Source organism: Pelophylax lessonae (genome assembly GCF_965119305.1).
Source record: "Pelophylax lessonae genome assembly, chromosome: 2".
NCBI lineage: Eukaryota > Metazoa > Chordata > Amphibia > Anura > Ranidae > Pelophylax > Pelophylax lessonae.
This window is the reverse complement of record NC_138769.1, coordinates 313,198,291-313,216,206: the sequence shown is the minus strand read 5'-3', so window position 1 is coordinate 313,216,206 and position 17,916 is coordinate 313,198,291. Positions and strand designations below refer to the sequence as shown.

Genomic DNA, 17,916 nt, shown 5'->3' with positions numbered 1-17,916 from the left:
CTCCGGTTGGGCCTTCTGGATTTTGATTTCTGTTATCCCACCCCTCATTTGTGGCACTGCTTTGGGACGTCCCGAGTTGTTATTAATCAACGAGGACTACGTCTGTCAATGAGCGACAGAGAAAAATGGATTTTTGTAAAATCTTACCGTAAAATCCTTTTCTCTTAAGCTCATTGACAGACATAGTACCCGCCCCTCTGTTTTTGAGTTGGGTTGGGTTAAATTCTCTAAACACTGCTTTGTGACATAACTGATTTGCTGTAGCAGGAAGTGAGAGGATATACCCTCTGGGACTGCCCCTAGGGTGTGGCCAGAACGTTTTCTTTCCTGTCTAGTCCTACTCCTGTAGAGGGCAGTATAACCCGAGTTGTTATTAATCAACAAGGACTACGTCTGTCAATGAGCTTAAGAGAAAAGGATTTTACGGTAAGATTTTACAAAAATCCATTTTTACGGTAAGTCAAAAATCCCATTATTCCATGAACTCAATATGCCTCTCAGCAAAATGCTTGGAGTGTCTACTTTCCTAAATGGGGTAATTTGGGGGGGTTTTGTGCTATCTTTACATTTCAGGGCCTCTGAAACTGTGATAGGTAGTGAGGAAGTTAAAGAACCAATTTACGCCCTTAGAAAACCTGAAGGCGGGGATTGGTTTTCGGGGTCCCGTACACAGCTAGGCTCCCAAAAAGTCCCACATATGTGGTATACCTGTACTCGGGAAAAACAGCAGAATGTATTTTGGGGTGTCATTCTACATAAACCCATGGCATGTGTGAGCAATATATCATTTAGTGACAACTTTGTGTAAAAAAACAAAAAAAAACAAAATGGTCATGTTCCCAAAACTTGTGGTGAAATTTTCCATGGACTCAACATGCCTCTCAGCAAATTGCTTGAAGTATCTACTTTCCAAAAAGGGGTAATTTGGGGGTTGTTTAACACCAAGTATTAAGTGCATACTTGGACATACTTTTCAGTAAGCCAACATTTCGGTATTAAAAATCTTTTTTTTTTTTATTTTTTATTGGTTTTATGTAATATTCTAGTTTTCTGAGATACAGAATTTTGAGTTTTCACTACCTGTAAGCCAAAATCATCAAAATTTAAAAGAAGAAATGCTTGAAATATATCACTGTGTGTGTATGTGTATGTGTGTGTGTGTGTATATATATATATATATATATATATATATATATATATATATATATATATATATATATATATAAATATATACACACAGCTGCAAGAAAAAGTATGTGAACCCTTTAGAATGATATGGATTTCTGCACAAATCGGTCATAAAATGTGATCTGATAATCATCTAAGTCACAACAATAGACAATCACAGTCTGCTTAAACTAATAACACACAAAGAATGAAATGTTGCCATGTTTTTATTGAACACACCATGTAAACATTCACAGTGCAGGTGGAAAAAGTATGTGAACCCTTGGATTTAATAACTGGTTGAACGACCTTTGGCAGCAATAACTTCAACCAAACGTTTCCTGTAGTTGCAGATCAGACGTGCACAATGGTCAGGAGTAATTCTTGACCATTCCTCTTTACAGAACTGTTTCAGTTCAGCAATATTCTTGGGATGTCTGGTGTGAATCGCTTTCTTGAGGTCATGCCACAGCATCTCAATAGGGTTGAGGTCAGGACTCTGACTGGGCCACTTCAGAAGGCGTATTTTCTTCTGTTTAAGCCATTCTGTTGTTGATTTACTTCTATGCTTTGGGTCATTGCCCTGTTGCAACAACCATCTTCTGTTGAGCTTCAGCTGGTAGACAGATGGCCTTAAGTTCTCCTGCAAAATGTCTTGATTAAACTTGGGAATTAATTTTTCCTTTGATGATAGCAATCTGTCCAGGCCCTGACGCAGCAAAGCATCCCCAAACCATAATGCCCCCACCACCATACTTCACAGTCGGGATGAGGTTTTGATGTTGGTGTGCTGTGCCTCTTTTTTGCCACACATAGTGTTGTGTGTTTCTTCCAACAAATCAACTTTGGTTTCATCTTTCCACAGAATATTTTGCCAGTACTGCTGTGGAACATCCAGGTGCTCTTGTGCAAACTGTAAACGTGCAGCAAACCTTTTTGCAGTCCTCTTTACAGGACGGCCACTCCTAGGGATAGTAGCAGCATGGCTGAACTTTCTCCATCTATAGACCATTTGTCTTACCGTGGACTGATGAACAGTAAGGCTTTTGGAGATACTTTTATAACCCTTTCGAGCTTTATGCAAGTCAACAATTCTTAATCGTAGGTCTTCTGAGAGCTCTTTTGTGCGAGGCATCATTCACATCAGGCAATGCTTCTTGTTAAAAGCAAACCCAGAACTTATGTGTGTTTTTTATAGGGCAGGGCAGCTGTAACCAAAACCTCCAATGTCATCTCATTGATTGGACTCCAGTTGGCTGACATCTCACTCCAATTAGCTCTTGGAGATGTCATTAGTCTAGGGGTTCACATACGTTTTCCACCTGCACTGTGACTGTTTACATGGTGTGTTCAATAAAAACATGGCAACATTTCATTCTTTGTGAGTTATTAGTTTAAGCAAACTGTGATTGTCTATTGTTGTGACTTGGATGAATGATCAGATCACATTTTATGACCAATTTCTGCAGCAATCCATATCATTCCAAAGGGTTCACATACTTTTTCTTGCTGCTGTATATTAGGGATCGACCGATTTATCGGCAAAGCCGATATATCAAGGGCCGATAAGCACTTTCCCCGATATATCGGAATCTGCCCACGAGGTTACCGATATTGCGATATTTCGAAAAGTGAATGTACTGGAGTGATGCCTGCAGCTAGAGTCATCACCCCGGTACCTGCGTCCATAGCCGACAGTCAGCTGTCTTATAATGACAACCGATGCGGCTGAGAAGCCGCTCGGCTGTCATTACAAGGAGCGGAAGGGGACTGGTCTCCATGCAAAAACCCGGAAGTGATGTCATGACATCACTTCCGGGTACTGGCGCCAGATTAAAAAAAAATGACAGCATTCAAAACAGCCAAACTTGGCGTTTTGAATGCTTTTAAGTGCAGAGTAGGGGTTTGGGGTCCCTAGGTCCCTCCACATGAGTACCTGTGAAGTAAAGAAATAAAAACATTTTTTAAATGTACGAAAATATCGGCCAATACGATATGTGATGACCAAAATATCCGTATCGGCAATGAAAAAACGATATCGGTCGATCACTAATATATACAGTATCTCACAAAAGTGAGTACACCCCTCACATTTTGTAAATATTTTATTATATCTTTTCATGTGACAACTCTGAAGAAATGACACTTTGCTACAATGTAAAGTACTGAGTGTACAGCTTGTATAACAGTGTAAATTTGCTGTCCCCTCAAAATAACTCAACACACAGCCATTATTGTCTAAACCGCTGGCAACAAAAGTGAGTACACCCCTAAGTGGAAATGTCCAAATTGGGCCCAAAGTGTCAATATTTTGTGTGGCCACCATTATTTTCCAGCACTGCCTTAACCCTCTTGGGCATGAAGTTCACCAGAGCTTCACAGGTTGCCACTGCAGTCCTCTTACACTCCTCCATGATGACATCACGGAGCTGGTGGATGTTGGAGACCTTGCGCTCCTCCTCCATTTGAGTATGCCCCACAGATGCTCAATAGGGATTATGGGGTCATTGGAATACTGCCCTGCGGCCCAGTCTCCGAAGGGAGGGGGATCATGCTCAGCTTCAGTATGTCAAAGTACATGTTGGCATTCAAGGTTCCCTCAATGAACAACTAGCTCCCCAGTGCCGGCAGCCCCAGACCATGACCATCCCACCATCATACTTGACACATCTGAACCAAATAAGGTTATCTTGGTCTCATCAGACCATATGACATGGTTCGAATAATCCATGTCCTTAGTCTGCTTGTCTTCAGCAAACTGTTTGCGGGCTTTCTTGTGCATCATCTTTAGAAGAGACTGCCTTATTGGACCACAGCCATGCAGACCAATTTGATGCAGTGTGCAGGATATGGTCTGAGAACTGACAGGCTTTTTTTTTTTTTCAGATCCTCAGAGTTCTTTGCCATGAGGTGCCATGTTGAACTTACAGTGACCATTATGAGAGAGTGAGAGCAATAACCCCAAATTTAACACACCTGCTCCCCATTCACACCTGAGACCTTGTAACACTAACGAGTCACATGACACCAGGGAGGGAAAATGGCTCATTGGGCCCAATTTGGACATTGTTACTTAGGGGTGTACTCACTTTTGTTGCCAGCTGATTAGACATTAATGGGTGTGTGTTGAGTTATTTTGAGGGGGCAGCAAATTTACAGATTTTAATGTGACCTACAATCTGTGCAAATCAATTTAAAAGCATACTGATATTGTTTAGAGGCGAAAAAAAAAAAAGTAATGTGGTTGCATAGGTGTAAACACACTCCCATAATTGGGGATATAGCTGTGTTCTAAAGCATCACATTTAAACTGATGTTAAAGAGTAACTCCACTTTTGTTGAGAAAAAAACATTCCCCTCTGTGTCATCTATGTACATTACAATGATTTCAACAAACTTTGTTACAGATTCCTACCTTTTTATTATTCTGAAGAAATCCTTGTGTGTTTTTGTCAGTGTGGTAAGTGAATCTAATGGGAGTGGTTTCATAATTGTCAATCAGCTGCTGCGCCTGCAGTCCTCTAATGAGGAAAATTTCTGGGCCTGCATCCCTTTTTAGACGTGATTTCCTATTGGGAGTATATCACCAAAAATTACATTTTTGTTACAGGGGTTGCTTGTATTTTAGTGTAGACTTTTGGGAAAGTCAGTGAGCCAATCACACAAGCAGGAAATGTTGTGTCTGGGGGCGTTCTGTATACGATCTGTGTACAGAACACCTCCAGGTAGCCATATTGCATTGCATTTTACAGAAAATTACAGCGCAGCAGATTGAAAAGGAAATGTAATTTTTAATAGCATTTAATTACAATATTTCTTAAGTCGCAATTGTATACGCTATATAATTTATTACTTTTTTTTTTTTACTATTTTTTTTCCCCCTCAAAAGTGGAGTTACCCTTTAAATAGTAGTCAGTACATGGCTGTTATCAATGAAAGTGACTAGGATTAAGTCCATATAAAGTTTGGCTGTTCTAGTAGGATTTTTCTGACTTTTATTCAGTTGCCTTTTACAGCAAAAAACATGGTCTGCAATGAGCTTACAAAGCATCAAAGGGATCTTTTTGTTGAAAGGTGTCAGGACAAAATATAGTGTGTAGTGCTTTTCTTAGTTATCTTTAAAAATGTTCAGAAAATATTAACCTCCCCACAGTACCAAAACATTTCTGCATTAATCCCACTAATTTTTAGTGGTATAAAACCTCAAAGTTCTCATATGATACAATATTTCAATCCAGTGATTTTCCCTTATACTATCAACTTCAAAACATGGTGAAATCCTGTGTGTGAAAGCAAAGTCCATCTGCCATTCACCAGTGTAAATCTATCAAACAACTCCCCTTCCAGTAAGCCGAAACTATTGAACAATATGCAATAGTACAAATAAGTTAGGTTTGTTATTTAATGGGGAAAAAAAGAAAATCACTTTAAGAGGCTTAAATCAAGCATACATTTTTTTCTCCACAGTAGAGATACAGTATCTCGCAAAAGTGAGTACACCCCTCCAAATTTTTGTAAATATTTTATTATATCTTTTCATGTGACAACACTGACGAAATGACACTTTGCTACAATGTAAAGTAGTGAGTGTACAGCTTGTATAACAGTGTAAATTGTGTGTCCCCTCAAAATGACTCAACACACAGCCATTAATGTCTAAACCCCCTGGCAACAAAAATGAGTACACCCCTAAGTGAAAATGTTCATATTGGGCCCAATTAGCCATTTTCCCTCCCTGGTGTTATGTGACTCTTTAGTGTTACAAGGTCTCAGGTGTGAATGGGGAACAGGCATGTTATATGTTGGTGTTTATCGCTCTCACTCTCTCATACTGGTCACTGGAAGCTCAACACGGCACCTCATGGCGAAGAACTCTGAGGATCTGAAAAAATTTTTTTTGCTCTACATAAAAATGGCCTAGGCTATAAGAGGATTGCCAAGACCCTGAAATTGAGCTGCAGCACTGTGGCCGAGACCATACAGTGGTTTAACAGGACAGATTCCACTCAAAACCGGCCTCGTCATGGTCGACCAAATAAGTTGAGTGCACGTGCTTAGCGTCCTATCCAGAGGTTGTCTTTGGGAAATAGACATGAGTGCTGCCAGCATTGCTGCAGAGATTGAAGGGGTGGGGGATCAGCCTGTCAGCGCTCAGACCACACTGCATCAAATTGGTCTGCATGGCTGTCACCCTAGAAGGAAGCCTCTTCTAAAGATAATGCACAAGAAAGCTCGCAAACAGTTTGCTGAAGACAAGCAGACTAAGAACATGAATTACTGGAACCATGTCCTGTGGTCTGATGAGACAAAGATAAACGTATTTGGTTCAGATAGTGTCAAGCATGTGTGGTGGCAACCAGGTGAGGAGTACAAAGACAAGTGTGTCTTGTCTACAGTCAAGCATGGTGGTAGGAGTGTCATGGTCTGGGGCTGCATGAGTGCTGCTGACACTGGGGAGCTACAGTTTGAGGGAGCCATGAATGCCAACATGTACTGTGACATATTGAAACAGAGCATGATCCCTGCCCTTCAGAGACTGAGCCGCAGGGCAGTATTCGAACATAATGACCCCAAACACACCTCCAAGATGACCACTGCCTTGCTAAAGAAAATGAGGGTAAAGTTGATGGACTGGCCAAGCATGTCTCCAGACCTAAACCCTATTGAGCATCTGTGGGGAATCCTCAAACGAAGGGTGTAGGATCGCAAGGTCTCTAACATCCACCAGCTCTGTGACGTCGTCATGGAGGAGTGGAAGAGGACTGCAGTGGCAACTTGTGAAGCTCTGGTGAACTCCATGCCCAAGAGGGTTAAGGCAGTGCTGGAAAATAGTGGTGGCCACACAAAATATTGACACTTTGGGCCCAATTTGGACATTGTCATTTAGGGGTGTAATCACTTTTGTTGCCAGCCTTTTACACATTAATGGGGGTGTGTTGAGTTATTTTGAAGGGACATCAAATTTACACTGTTATACAAGCTGTACACTCAGTACTTTTACATTGTAGCAAAGTGTCATTTCTTTAGTGTTGTCACATGAAAAAATATAATAAAATATTTACAAAAATGTGAGGGGTGTATTTACTTTTGTGAGATACCGTAGATAGATATCACTAATAGTGTAGTATGTTTCACAATTTATTAGCAGCACAAATAAAATGCACTTACATTTAAAACAGATGAACATTGGCTTCACAGTTAAGGACTCCAGTGTAAAAACCTTCACATCTCGCACTCCTGTCACTCTCCGGCATCTGCTCGTTCTGACGGAGAGTTCCGCCCAGCGTGGTGAAGCCTATCTGATGAGTTGGAATATCTAGATTGTCTTGCTTGATTAGTTCAAATTTACCTGCTTAAAAATCTTTACTTTTATTTTAGTACTGAACATTATAAATAAAATATTTCAATGCTTAAGTGGCTTTAACAAGGCCAGCATTTGTAGAGGAATGGATGCAGAGAAGAATGTTAATACTGTTATTGGTGTGGAGACAGCTAGAGAATTTATACATATAAAAGGGCAAAATAGTCCAAGTCATGGAGAAGGATTTCATTTAATTTTGACAAATGATGGTTGTCAACAATGCGGTGGTTGTCTTTCTAAGAAGATCTCTATGCTACAGTTTATACTATACTTAGAAATTGTAATACACAAATATTTAATAACAATTCTATTACAAATCTCCTTTCTAAGGATTTCTTTCCAAAGTTTTGTGGAGCGCTATGGTTTGGTGGCACCCAGTCAACACAGGACAGAAATGCAGAACCACGTTAATGGCCTTTCACCTGCTAAGAAAAGGCGAGGTAATATTACACACTAAAATGCAATTGTTTGTCAGGTAGACTTATGCAGTAAAGTATTAGAGAACACTGACAAAGGGAAAATTGTAGCAACCAACGCCATTCTATCTTAAAGCGGAACTACACTGTATCTGAGCACCACAAACCAAAAACTCTAATTCATTTTTATTATTCAAAGCAAACTCCCACATCCATCTATGTCTCCATCCATTTTGCTGAGAAATAACTTTGAGAATGTTCCCCTAGCATTTCTTGCCAGAGGACAGATGATTTATGTAGCATTTACTTCCTGGAGTACATCTGGCTTTATGTCAGGCATGCAGACAGGAGGTTGTACTTAGCTGAGAGAACCCCTCCTAAAGACTACTGGGATGTATGACATTATTTGCCTTGGCATGGAAATCAGGAAGTAACTTAAGAAATTTAAAAAAAGACATTTAAAACTAGAAAATATGATATACTTTCCTATCTATTTACTAATGCTAGCAACATAAGGATTAAAATTAGTCAATGTTGACTGAGAGAATGATGTTCCACTTTAACTGCATTTGGTAACGTTTGCACTGTATTGTGCACTTCCTTAGTGAATAAGTCAGGAAAACATTCACCTAAAAAAGAAAAAAAAAACTCTCTTCAAGACCATAGCTCCATGGCACCAGGATAATGCCAGTACTACTTGCATTTTGAACACCATGTTTCATGTTGGATACTTTAATAACCTTGTGCATATTGTATGTGGCTTTCTTTAAAATCGTTGTAAAGCCTGAAGGTTTTTTACCTTCATGCATTCTATGCACAAAGGTAAAAAATCTTCAGTATGCATCTCCCCCTGCTGCCCCCCCCCATCCCTTGCTTGATCCTGATCCAGTGATGTGCATGAGAGCGACTGCTCTTCCAGTTCTGCCACCTCATTGGCTGAGACACAGCAGCAGGAGCCACTCCCGCTGGTGTGAATCACAGCCAGTGAGGCGGGGGCCGAACCCTGTTCTGTGTGTTTTTATGAACACAGAGTGCGGCTTACTGTAGGTGCACTCAGCAGGGAGGAGGACCCGAGTAGTTGAGGATTGAGGCTGCTCTCTGTAGAACCGTTGCACAGAGCAGGTAAGTATAACATGCTTGTTTAGTTTTCTTTGTTCTAAAAAAAAAAAAAAAAAAAAGCCTTTTAATATCACTTTAACTCAACCTTGTATTGATTGATTTCTAAACTGAATACTATACCATGTATTGTGTATTGTAACCTGTAAAAACTTTCTAATAAAAATACATACAAAATGTAAAAAGTAAGTGAAAGCTGCCCTCCTGTATAAATGTAATCAACTTGCATAAAGCTGGAGCCAAAAATAAGTAAACTGCAGCTTTAAATGCTTTTTCTTATTTTTCAGCTCAATCAAGTCTTATAACTATGGGTTTCCAAGGTAATGAGGGTTCCCTGAGATTTGCTGTGCAAGAAGTTTTAGGAAACGGATATAAGACACATTTGGGAACTCGTATCTTTATAAATTTTAAGATGCATATAGTTCTTTTAAAGTGTTCAGCCAAAACTTTTTTTTTTTTTTGAAGTTTTGAATAGAGTGGGGAAGAATTGGAACCCATGTAGATTCATACTGCTATCTGGGGCTCCATTTGAGAGATTTACAACATACTGTCATTTTCTGTTCTGCTGACAATGTTTTTAACAGATCGCAAGTCAGTACTTCACCAACCACAATACAGAAAAAAAAGTTTTTTCCTTTTGTAAAGTAGGGAAAGGCAAGAACCCCTGTCAGATTTTTATTTCTGTCTGTGCCCTTTTTTCCCTTAATTCCTGTCTGGTAAAACCTTGTCGTTAGGACAGGAAGTGAGGTTACATCTCTCTGAGCTTCAAACAACAGTAAAAAACCAACAAGGGTTTCCCACGCTATCCAAAACTATAATTAAGGATTTTGGCTTGACATACAATTTAATGATAACCGAACTATACTAAATGGCACTTCTATATCGGTCTTCAGTTTTAAACGCATTGTGGTTTAATTAAACATTATCTTTAGAGCTTACACCTATGTAATTCATGCTTTTCTGTATTAAATCTAACACAGTTTTTGTAACATGGTAGTCTTGTACCAGATACAAATGACTTTATTTAGTGCATCGAAAACAACGAACACGGAAAGTAAAATCTGCATGCTCATGACTTTACTTCTCTTATCATACTGTCTTCTGTCACTTTCTCTTTACTGTTTTCATTTTCTTTTGTTCCTGCTTCTCTTACTAGTTACTATCCTGTGTACCTCCTGAGTGGATCAAGCCTTTTTAAAATGACATGAAGTTGAGGTAAATCTTTGGCTTGCCTTACAGGATTTGGGTTTTTTCCTATCTATTTTACCATAGCATATTCTATTTTCAGCATTGTATTTATTATAGTATGCAGTAGACACTGGAACACATCTGAAAAACACTCACTTATGTTGACAATGTTGCATCGTAAATGTATGGGGTTGGTTTTGATCTCTATAGGGCAAAAGTATGTGTCCCACCATAACTTGGCTTGAGGTACCTACCAACCCAATATATACATCGTAAATGTATGTTGCTCTACACATTAAATACACTATACTATTTACATTGTGAATGATTTGCTGTGTACAGTACATGCACTAATTGGTTTATACAGTGTAAAAAAAGTGTTAGGACTAGTTTTGTACAATAACCCAAATAAATCAGGCCAGATTAAAAATAAAAAATACATTTAAAAAATAGGCTTTGGAATGTTCATACGATTGCCCTCCAGATGAGCAGCCTGTATTTTTGGGTCACAAACTTGCTAAGTACCTTTTGGTACTGAGAGTAATGTGGCGCATTCCTTGCAAACCTCTTTCTTAAAACACTAGCTTCCTGGCTGCCTCAGTTTTCAGTACGTTCTGAAGTGTCAAAAGAGAAGGAGTACCAGAAAGATTAATTGGTCAAGTGAAAACAATTGTATTTATCAGGGCAATCAGGGCTAACGTGTGAATGCAGATGGGCAATTTTACATGTTATCCCTGAAAAAGCAGGATTCTGTAACCTTTGAAATGTTTTGTATATGACCTATTAATAAATGTGATTTGATTGCACTTAACTTGACTCCCTGATTTACCTTTTTTGGCAATCCACTTCCTTTGACACCTCAAGTTTAACCCAAGGTCACCTCAACTTGGTAGAGGGCAGACATGGTGTATGAGCAGCCTATTTGCCACAGTGATGGCTCAATGTGATGGCTCAAAAATGGCTCAAAAATTCAGACCTCCTCGGATCCAAAACCCATTTCTATTAAATTCCAGTAGCTTCCAAAACACTGACTTGGAACAGGTCTACGGGTCAGAAAAAATCTGAATGAAATTGGTACTTGTAATCTGCATACTTGTTCTAATAAGTGATTTAGAATGTACTAAGCCAGCATGACAGCCAGGAAATTAGCCTTTCACAAGAGAAGTAAGCAATGGCAGTCTCTATAATTTCTCAATATAGGTTTCCTTTAACCATGTTTGATTTGAAATGGCTAAATGCTTTACAAAAGAAACAATTCACGTATGTCCCACCAGAAACTGAGAAGTAAGCATATAAAGATACAGTACTTAGATGGTCTCTGCTTCTTTCAGGTCCTGATTTAGAGGAGGGGAGCAACGAATTGCAAATTAATTCACAAAAGATCCTGGAAGCTGCTTTGCCAAAATTATATGTAGACACTACATCAACCAACACACTAGCCCACTGTGGTACTACAAAAGTGTTCCTGACACATACAGTGGTAAGAAACTAACTTTTTTTTTTTTTTTATTGTTATAAACTTTGGTGTACATTTAATAAACCAAGATGAGAGAGAGAGAGACCTAATTCACCTGTTTCCTCCTCACATCATAACCATTTCCCACTTCTCTCCCTGCTATCAACACCTCTGAGGTGGAGAAGCAAGGAGGGAGATAAGTTACACAAACAGCCAGTGAGGTGCTTACTTTGCACCTTTTATTAAACTTGCTGTTTGTATAGGAACCACTTTCAGCTTCTCAATGAGCTGAGATAAGAAGGGGAGAACATCATCTCCACTCCTCATCACAGCTTAATAAACCACTGCACAGTGGAGATAAGCCGTGATAGTTACGATCGTAGTTTTATCTCTGCTTAATAAATGGACACCTTTTTTTTTTATACAATATTTTTATTATATTTACTAGCAGCCAGGTCAGGAGAATTCCAGTACAATGGTGCTAGGATTTTTCTTGTCATTAAAATCCAACACATCTTTAAGTAGGCTTGTTGGTTTCCTCTACCCCTCTGAAACTCCAGAACCATAATAAATCAATTGTTCTCAGTTCCACCTAACCACAATTGCCAATAAAAATCAAAAGATCCTTGTGCCTCTTTGATAGAGGGTTGTAAAGTAGAAAGATATTAGGCAAAACATCTCTCCTAATGCTTGTGTGATATGGCAAAGGCATGGAATATTACAGAAAAATCTTTTCAAAGAAGATATTAAAGGCCAAAGGGTAATTCAGTCCCCCAGTGTTTTTTACCTTAGTTGAGGCCAAAGACTCGGGTCTCATGCACACTGGGCTTAAAAAACAGTTTACCACTTTGGCTTGTTTTTCTTCTGCCAGTACATGCACCTTTTATGTTGTCCTATGTTATTTGTCCTAGACGTTTATAGGCGAATTAGAAAAGTCTGTTTTTATAGGAAGAAAAAAAAAAAACATCACACGCACGTTCAGGAGAGGAGCTTTTGAGCAGAAAAAAAAAGTGCATTTGAACATTAATGCTATCTAATGCTTTTAATAAACAAATATTCTGGCTGGTAGAATGCATTAACATTCGAACATGCGTAAATGCATGTGCAGTATGCATCTTTTACCGTGTGCTTTTTTTAAGCAAACACTGCGCAAATGCTCAGTGTGCATGAGGCCTTAGAAAGATCATGCAATACCAATCTGCTGCTTTAGGAGTCATGGTAATTTTTTTCTCATCTTAACCCAGTGTATAAAAGTGTTTTACCTCCTAGGAAAGGTTATATATATATATATATATATATATATATATATATATATATATATATATATATGACCCTAGTCTTTCTAACCTCACCATGTAACATCCAAAGTGTCTTTCTCCTCTTGGAAAGGTTGTGTGTGTGGCCCTAGTCCTCTTACCCTCACCATATAATATCTTAAGTTTCTTTCCCCTCCAGGAAAGACCAGGTACATGTTCTTGTTTTAGCTGAACAGTTGTGATTTTGTAATTGCCAGTGGGGGCAAGTTTGCCAGAAATTGGCTTGACCTGTCATAAATAGATATCATTTGAGTGTCCTCTGTGCTCTATACCATTCTCTTGATTTTGGTTTTGAAGAGGTTAATCAAATAATTTCTTAAAGCTCAATATCAAAAATTCACTAATATAGGCAGTTATGGCTGGACTTTTTTGACAGGGTCAATCCTGCTGAACACCTAACTTTCCACAGTGCATTACCTATTGCTAATCAAAACCCACTTTTAGCTCACAGTAGGAATCAATTGGCAAGCAAAACACATTTACGGATAGTTACATCTGATCATCTATAAACAAAGCTTAAAAAATAACGGAGTCTGATTTCCACTGAAGACAGCAGGGTCTATATCAGAAAAAAATGTTCCTCCTTTTTGTTTTCTGCCCATGAATATATACCACTGATTCACATTGTGAATTTTATATGTTCCTTAGAGATGGGTTCTTTAGTGTAAGGTCTGTAAATCTTGCTTTATTATACTAGTCACCTTTTAGCTTCTCACTTTTAAATGATTCTGTCATACGCAGGCCTTGGTTTGCATGTTATGATAATTTCTTTTAATATTTAATAGATAGACATACTTGAAAAGCAAAGGGAGCAAGCTTTTTCCCAGAGAGCATTCTGTATTCAGTGCTGCTGGAGAAGATACAGACAGAGGAAGCTGGCAAGGCAAAGGCGGGCGGCTACAGCTATCCAAGCAGGTAGTATGATGGGCTTGATCTTTATATTGTCTTTATACACTGATTGCTCAAAGGCGCCTGTTTTTTTTTTTTTTTTTTTTTTTCTGACAGAATTTTGCTTATGTGACAGTTTCTCTGCACAGTCGGCTCTGCTGCATGCACAACATTCACACGTTTATTTCATTGTTTTCTAGTTGCCAGGGGCTGGCTTACAAGGAAGCACATTGAAAGAATGCACCAGGCTGCAGCTGTCATTAAAAGGGCATGGAAGAAATGGAAGGTAACAATAGATTTAGAAATACATGTTTTAGCACTGCATGATACTAGGCATTTGCATTTGTTAAAGGAATCTGAGAAATATTTAGGCTGCTGTTGCTAGTTGCCTGGCTGTCATGCTGACCTGGAACATGTATTAGGATCTTGAGCTCTGCCTTCACCAGTCAGCTACTAAAAAAGTAGTGAAGCCATTGAAATAGTATGTCTGCCAGGTAACTAACCATTTGGAGGGCAACAATGGCAGCCTGCATTGTCTCACAAATCAGATTTCCACTGAAGGGAATGGTTTTAGATAATTGAAGTATACATGTGTTACATCTTGGTAAAGGAAACCAATGCACTACCAAATTTGTGGCTGTAAAAAGGGGAGGGGACTAAAGTGTGAATGACCAGATTTGCACTCTACTATAGATGTGATACATCATTGTGATTTATTTATTTGTAGTTGTATCAAGATTCTTATATATTTATATACAATTTTCAGCACCTTTTGATCTTCACTAATATTAGTGTTACAGACCCCTTTGGGATATCGCCTATGGGTGGTCTGGCCACTGTTCCTGGGGTGGGGGTAGGGCGCCTGCTAGCGATGGTGGGTGCCCTGCCGGCGTCCGGACTATTGACTGTGTGCGGGAGGTGTTGTACCTGGTGGGGGCTCCTGCCAGGGCCCCCCATTCTACCCGGACCTGTCCTTAAGGTCTGGTCTCCCTCCTGGGTCTCTGCATGCCTCATGTATTCCTATACACAGTGGCCATGTTTGTGTAGTCTGGCAGCCATTTTGCTGTGGTTTGCCATTGAAAATAGCAGCGGCCATGACAGTGAAGCCCTGTTGGTGGTGGGAGCCCCTCCTTATCCCCTGGTGCTGACTCCTGTATTTTACTTCCTGATCGCTGCATGTGTAGTGCATTATTCTGGTGGCTGCACGTGCTTGCTTCTGCAGGTGGTGAGTCTGGTGGGGTCCTCTCTTTCTCTGCTGAGGTATCGCTTTGTGCCTGGCAACCAGGGGGTGCTGCCAGCGCGGTGGGGGTTGTCACTTTTACACCTTTTGTGGGGTCCCCCTGGTGATTCATGGAGTCTTTGGGGCACATTTCCCCATCTGATCACCTCTCTGAGGCTGCGGGTCCCTCCGGGTCCCAACCATCCATCCATGCAAGGACGGCGGTCCTGAAGTCCCTTGTGTCTCGGGTGGAGGTGGCTTTCGGGCAACGGGCTAGCAAGAAGCACCCTCGGTCTTCCCCTGCCTCATCTCTCTCATCGGATCCTGAATCTGATTTGGCCGCCGCAGACGTGGGTCTCCCTGCTGGGTTTGCAACCACACACCTGGAATGCTCTGATAGTGAGGATGATTCCTCCACATCTGCGACCGCGCACGAAAAAGCGCTGGTGGATGCACTGATTGTATCTGTGTGTAAGACCCTAAAGATGGAAGACACAGCTGAAGCTGCGACAGAGGCGCAGGTACCCCTTGGCACTCACAAGCCATCCAGAGCGGCAAAGGGGTTTCCTTTCCCTGCCTATTTTTACAGAATTGTCGCTAAAGAGTGGGGACGACCAAAGCGTCCCTGTGGGGTTCCTAAGCACTTTACTAGACGTTACCCCTATGAGGAGTCTCTTCTTAAGAAGTGGACTGTGCCACCAGTGGTGTACCCTCCGGTTTCCAGATTAAACAAGGCAACCATGATTCCGGTTGAAGAGTCCCCGGCCTTTAAGGATCCAGCTGACCGGAAGGAGGAGGCTGTGGCCCGCAATATGTACACTCTGGCTGGTTCGGCTATGAGGCCAGTATTCACCATTGCCCTAGCGTCGCAAACTCTAACCGAGTGGGCTAAGCTTTTACCCCGTGACCTGGAGGGGAGGGGGGGGGAACAGCTCCCCCCTGCCTTTGCCGAGCTGGCAGACCAGCTGGTCCAGGGGCCTCTTTAAATGTGGCTCCCCTGATGGCTCGCCTCTCTGTTTTGGCAGTGGTCCTTCAGTGTGTCTTTTGGCTTAAGTGCTGGTCTGCGGATCAGACTTCAATAAAGGCCTTGACTGATCCTCCTTTTCAAGGAAGACCTGAATCAGTTTGTGGCGTTTATCCTTTGGTCTCTCCTCTGCTCCTCGGGTCTTCACAAAAGTGTTAGACTGGGTGCGAGCTTTGGTACGCCAACGGGGGATTGCGGTACTGGGCTACTTGGACGATCTCTCAGGGAGGATCTGCTGTCCCAAGGACCGATCTTCCATCCTGGTTTACAGTCGCTGTTTTTGACGGCTTGGCTTTTGAATGTCAGGTGCTGAAGGATAGGGGTTTATCTGAATTAGTGATTCTGTCACTGTTGACAGCTAGGAAATCTACTTGCTAGGAAAATTTACCATTGTACGTGGAAGACGTACATTGCGTGGTGTGAGTCGCTTTGGGTTCATCCTCGCTCCGTCTTGGTGGCTCGGATCTTAACCTACCTTCAACGGGAGAGTTGAACAGAAGTTGGCCTTGAGTACCATCAAGGGCCAGGTGTCGGCTTTGGCGGTCTTCTTCCAATGACCTTTAGCCACACACTCCCTGGTGCGTACTTTTCTTTAGAGTGTCCGACATTTGGTCCCTCCAGTGCGTACTCCGTTGCCGCCTTGGGATCTCAATTTGGTGCTCTCAGCTCTACAGAAGCCTTCCTTTGAAAATATTCGGGGGATTCCCCTGCTTACGCTGTCCCAGAAGGTGGCCTTTTTAGTGGCCATCACCTCTGTGCGCAGGGTCTCTAAACTGGCAGCGTTATCCTGTCGTTCACCTTACCTGGTGATTCACAGGGATAAGGTGGTTCTTCGCCCCTGTCAGTCGTTCCTTCCAAAGGTTGTCTCTAATTTTCATTTGAATGAAGATATTGTGTTGCCTTCCCTGTGTCCCAGGCCTAAACACCTGAAGGAAATTGCCTTGCATGCCTTGATGTGGTCTGGGCAATTAGGGTGTACCTGGCAGCTACGGAGTCTTTCAGAAAGTCAGACTCTCTTTGTGCTTACGGATGGACCTCAAAGGGTTGTTCGCTTCATCTGCGACCATTTCCATATGGATCAGACAGACTATGGTTCATGCCTATTCCATCAGGGGTCAGGTTCCTCCTTTCCCTGTCAAGGTGCACTCTACTAGGGCGCTTGTTGTCTCCTGGGCCTTCCGTCATCCGGAGTCAGTGATGCAGGTTTGCAAGGCGGCCCCCTGGTCGTCGGTGCACACTTTTACAACGTTTTTATAAAGTGGATATGTGGGCATCTGCGGATGCTTCTTTTGGCCCCAAGGTTTGCAGGCTGCTATTTAAGAGGACCTGATCCTCTTTTAGAGTATGCTGTTTTTTTCAGGTGGGCTCCAGTTTGGTTGAGCTCCTGCTGCCTGCTTGGCTAATGTTTAGCCTTGGGAATGTTATTTTTAAGTTCCCACCCCTCAAGTTTAACGCTGCTTTGGGACGTCCCAATGGGTATGCATATCAGGAGCTCTGTCTGTCAATGAACAAAAGAGAAAATGGGATTTTTGACGTACCATAAAATCCATTTCGCTGATGTTTATTGACGGACACAGCACCCAACCCTCTGTGGAGTTATATTTCTCCTGACACTGCTTGTAACAAAACTGAGTGGCTATAGCAGAGAGAGGGAGTATACCCCCTGGGACTGCCCATGGGTGTAGCCAGATTTTTCTGCCTAGTGTCCTACTCCTATAGCAGGCAGTATAACCCAGTGGTTATGAATATCAGGGGGTGTGTCCGT

At 41.3% G+C, this 17,916-nt stretch overlaps 1 protein-coding gene across 1 annotated transcript in view; it reads left to right on the top strand.

Annotated features, from left to right (window-relative positions):
* The window catches only part of MYO19 (myosin XIX), an 87,604-nt gene that overhangs the window by 56,884 nt on the left and 12,804 nt on the right, over positions 1 to 17,916 (top strand). The window contains exons 18-21 of the mRNA XM_082244793.1: positions 7,859 to 7,968; positions 11,580 to 11,728; positions 13,806 to 13,935; positions 14,109 to 14,194. Coding sequence (XP_082100919.1) covers positions 7,859 to 7,968; positions 11,580 to 11,728; positions 13,806 to 13,935; positions 14,109 to 14,194 — 475 coding nt within the window. The remainder of the gene's footprint in view (positions 1 to 7,858; positions 7,969 to 11,579; positions 11,729 to 13,805; positions 13,936 to 14,108; positions 14,195 to 17,916) is intronic.